At 51.7% G+C, this 3189-nt stretch overlaps 1 protein-coding gene across 1 annotated transcript in view; it reads right to left on the bottom strand.

The window, feature by feature from the left end:
- LOC103732981 (mas-related G-protein coupled receptor member X1-like) overlaps positions 1 to 2158 on the bottom strand; it is a 41717-nt gene extending 39559 nt beyond the window's left edge. Inside the window, exons 1-2 of the mRNA XM_008831715.1 lie at positions 1752 to 2158; positions 1210 to 1284 (exon numbers count right to left, since the gene is read on the bottom strand). Of these exons, the coding sequence (XP_008829937.1) occupies positions 1210 to 1284; positions 1752 to 2158 (482 nt within the window). The remainder of the gene's footprint in view (positions 1 to 1209; positions 1285 to 1751) is intronic.
- Positions 2159 to 3189: the final 1031 nt, after the last annotated feature.

The raw sequence follows: 3189 nt of genomic DNA on the forward strand, positions 1-3189 counted from the left end.
TATAATATGCCTCAAAGCCTGGAGCTTTGTCTCAGGCAAGGGCCACTGTTCCACCCAAACCAGGCTCCCTGGGGACCATCGGATTGCAGGATCTTCAGGAACAGCAGCCTCTAGGATTGGGGGTGGACCCGGGGAGACTCGGACTCCTCCCACCTGTAGTTTGAGAGGTGGTCAAGGGGGTGTCTAACCCTGTTCATTTCCTCATCATCAAGGAGCCCCTTAATAAACTCCCTATTGTCCGTGGTCACAAAAGTATCTGCCCCCCAGGAGGTCTCTCCCGAAGAGGTTGTAGGAAAGCCCCTCAGCTACCAAAGGTCTGATCTCCCCCTTAGTACCATCTGGGTCCTGTCAGAAAAGCCAGTTCTTAAGCTCCCATGATCGCATGGTGCCGCCGACACCCATCACCTGTGTGCCAGTCTCGAGGGGCCACCTTCCGGGGACTTCTTCCTTCCTCAGGATGGTCCTATCTGCCCTGGTGTCAATAACATCCCAGAAACTGCCCATCTATCAAGATGTCTATCTTAGGGCAGAGCCCTGGGATGATAGGGACCGTCCAGTGGGCTGTGGGCCCTCCAGGGCCTGTGCACCCTCCCCCTTTTGGTGACGGGGCTGAGGGTTGCCCCAAACCTAGTTTAAAGGTTTGCCCTCCACATCATACCTAGACCGGCAGTCCTTTTTCCAATGAAACCCCTTGTGGCAGCATGGGCATGGGGCCCTGAGCTTGTTCCCCTCCACCTTGAGAGGGGCTTTCCCTTGCTGGCAGTCTCTCTTTGTGTGTCTGGGCTGGCCACACCCAAAACATCTCTGGTCCTCAGCCCTGGGGTGCCTATCCTGCAGCCCAAGTTCTGTGAGTGCTTCTCTAAAGGCTCTAGCTAGAGCCTCTGTCTGTGTCTTGAGGACCGCGGCCATAGCCTCGGTCACCTTTGTTTTGGTCCCTATGTCCTTTGAGGCCATGACCCAGCTGCTCGTGGAATGGTCCTTTAACCCCACGCAGGCAACCTTATGGTTGGTGTTCACACCGTCCCATACTAGCATTTTTACGAACTGTTCTCTGAGTGGCCCAGGGGGAAACTTTCTCTTTAGACTCTTTTCAACCCTATCTACAAACTCATGTAATGGCTCCCCTGAGCTTTGATGGAGCCCCTATATGGGTGGCTCTGTAGGGCCTGTATCTAACTTATGCCAGGCCTTGAGGCTGAGGGCCCTGACCTGTCCCATATACGGTGGTGGAAGTGCTGCTGCTGGGTGCCCGTGGCAAAAGCCTCTGTAGTCCCTGTCAGCATACTGAAAGTGATAGGGACAGGGGGGTTGGCGGCACAGTTATTTTCTGCCTGGACCTGACATTCCTCTCAGTATAGTGCCACCCATTTAATAAACAAGGGGCTAGGGAGGACTGCCTTGGCTAGATCCATCCTGTCTTTGGCCATACAGGGCTGATATACCAAGCCCTGGAGAAGGGTGTTGACCCAGGGGAACCCAGGGCCATCCTCAGCCACTGCCTTCTTTAATTCTTTAAGATCTTTAGCCTCCCAAGGGTACCAGGCAGCCAGGCGCTGGGGTTCGGGGGTGATGTTTATGGGGAAAGCCTGTACCAGTCCCTTGGGAGCAGAGAGGCTAGATCCATCCAGTCTTTGGCCATACAGGGCTGATATACCAAGCCCTGGAGAAGGGTGTTGACCCAGGGGAACCCAGGGCCATCCTCAGCCACTGCCTTCTTTAATTCTTTAAGATCTTTAGCCTCCCAAGGGTACCAGGCGGCCGGGTGCTGGGGTCCAGGGTTGATGTTTATGGGGAAAGCCTGGACCAGTCCCATGGGAGTGGAGGGCTCCTCTCCCTCATCTTCATCCCGACTGCCCAGGGTCCCCCCTTTTTCTCCCCCACTCTCGTCACTCCCCCTTTCCAGATCTCTCCATAGCATGTGCTTTAGTTTCACTTTTGACCTTTGGGCTCTCTCCTCATCAAACGTGACCCATTGGTCTTCCCCTGCGGTATGCCTGGGGGTCAGATAGGGTTGAAAATATGACTTAAGGGCTGAGATCATGGGGAAGACGCAGACCTTCTTTGACAAGGAATCGGACTGTTTTAACCCCCTGGATCTCAACATGTGTCTCAGCGCCATAAGCACCGGGTCCTCACTCTTGCTCGTTGCATTACCCATCTCTTGGGGGTCTACTTCCCTCGACACTCCAAGACGCAGACCTTCTTTGACAAGGAATCGGACTGTTCTAACCCCCTGGATCTCAACATGTGTCTCAGCACCATGAGCACCGGGTCCTCACTCTTGCTCGTTGCATTACCCATCTCTTGGGGGTCTCACTTCCCTCGATACTCACCCAATTAGCCCCGGCGATCAGCTCCCGCAGCAGTCCGAGTGGTCGAGCCCCATGTTGGGCACCAGATGTCGGGGGTCCTGCCCCGACACAGGAGCTGGGGAAGGGAGGTGAGCTGTCCACCCGTTACCTGCAGCCTCCCCGGGAGACAATCAGATGCAACAGGGAGCCAGTCAAGCAGGAACTCATTTATTCCAGATGTTGCAGGGATTATGAAGGCAAAAACCACAAAGGAAAATCTCCTCCCCAACCAAGTGTCCAATCATGTTAAAGGTCAACTTGAGCATGCAGTCTCCTCTCCATAGCACAGCATAGCATTCACGAAGTGATCATGTGCTGCCAAGATTCACGGAAATGGCAGGAGCCAATCAGCGATTCTTCAAAACAAGTCTGGTCATGCCTTGGCCGTTTCCTCTAAGCGCCATCTTGCCCTGTCCTCGGCCTCAGGCCCCCTCAATCAATGAATGATGAGTATGTCAAAGAAGACAGCAAGAACCAAAAAAATATTCCTGGAACTAAATAAAAATATAGCACAACAAAATATCTGGGATATATTAAAAACAGTCCTAAGAGGGAAATTTATAGCTCTAAATGCCTGCATTAAAAAACCAGAAAGAACACAAATGAATATGTTAATCTGGAAAAGTAATTGAAATTGAAAAAAATCCTAAAATTCATATGGAATTACAAGAGACCCCAGATAGTCAAAGCAACTCTGAGCAAAAAGAGTAATGCCAGAGAGATCACTATATCAAATTTCACACAGTATTACAGAGCTATAGTCACAAAACCAGCATGGTAATGTTACAAACAGACATGTAGATTAATGAAACAAAAGACCCAAACATAAGTGCATGCA

The sequence above is a fragment of the Nannospalax galili genome, unplaced genomic scaffold (assembly GCF_000622305.1).
Source record: "Nannospalax galili isolate Female #2095 unplaced genomic scaffold, S.galili_v1.0 scaffold615, whole genome shotgun sequence".
Classification (NCBI taxonomy): Eukaryota; Metazoa; Chordata; class Mammalia; order Rodentia; family Spalacidae; genus Nannospalax; species Nannospalax galili.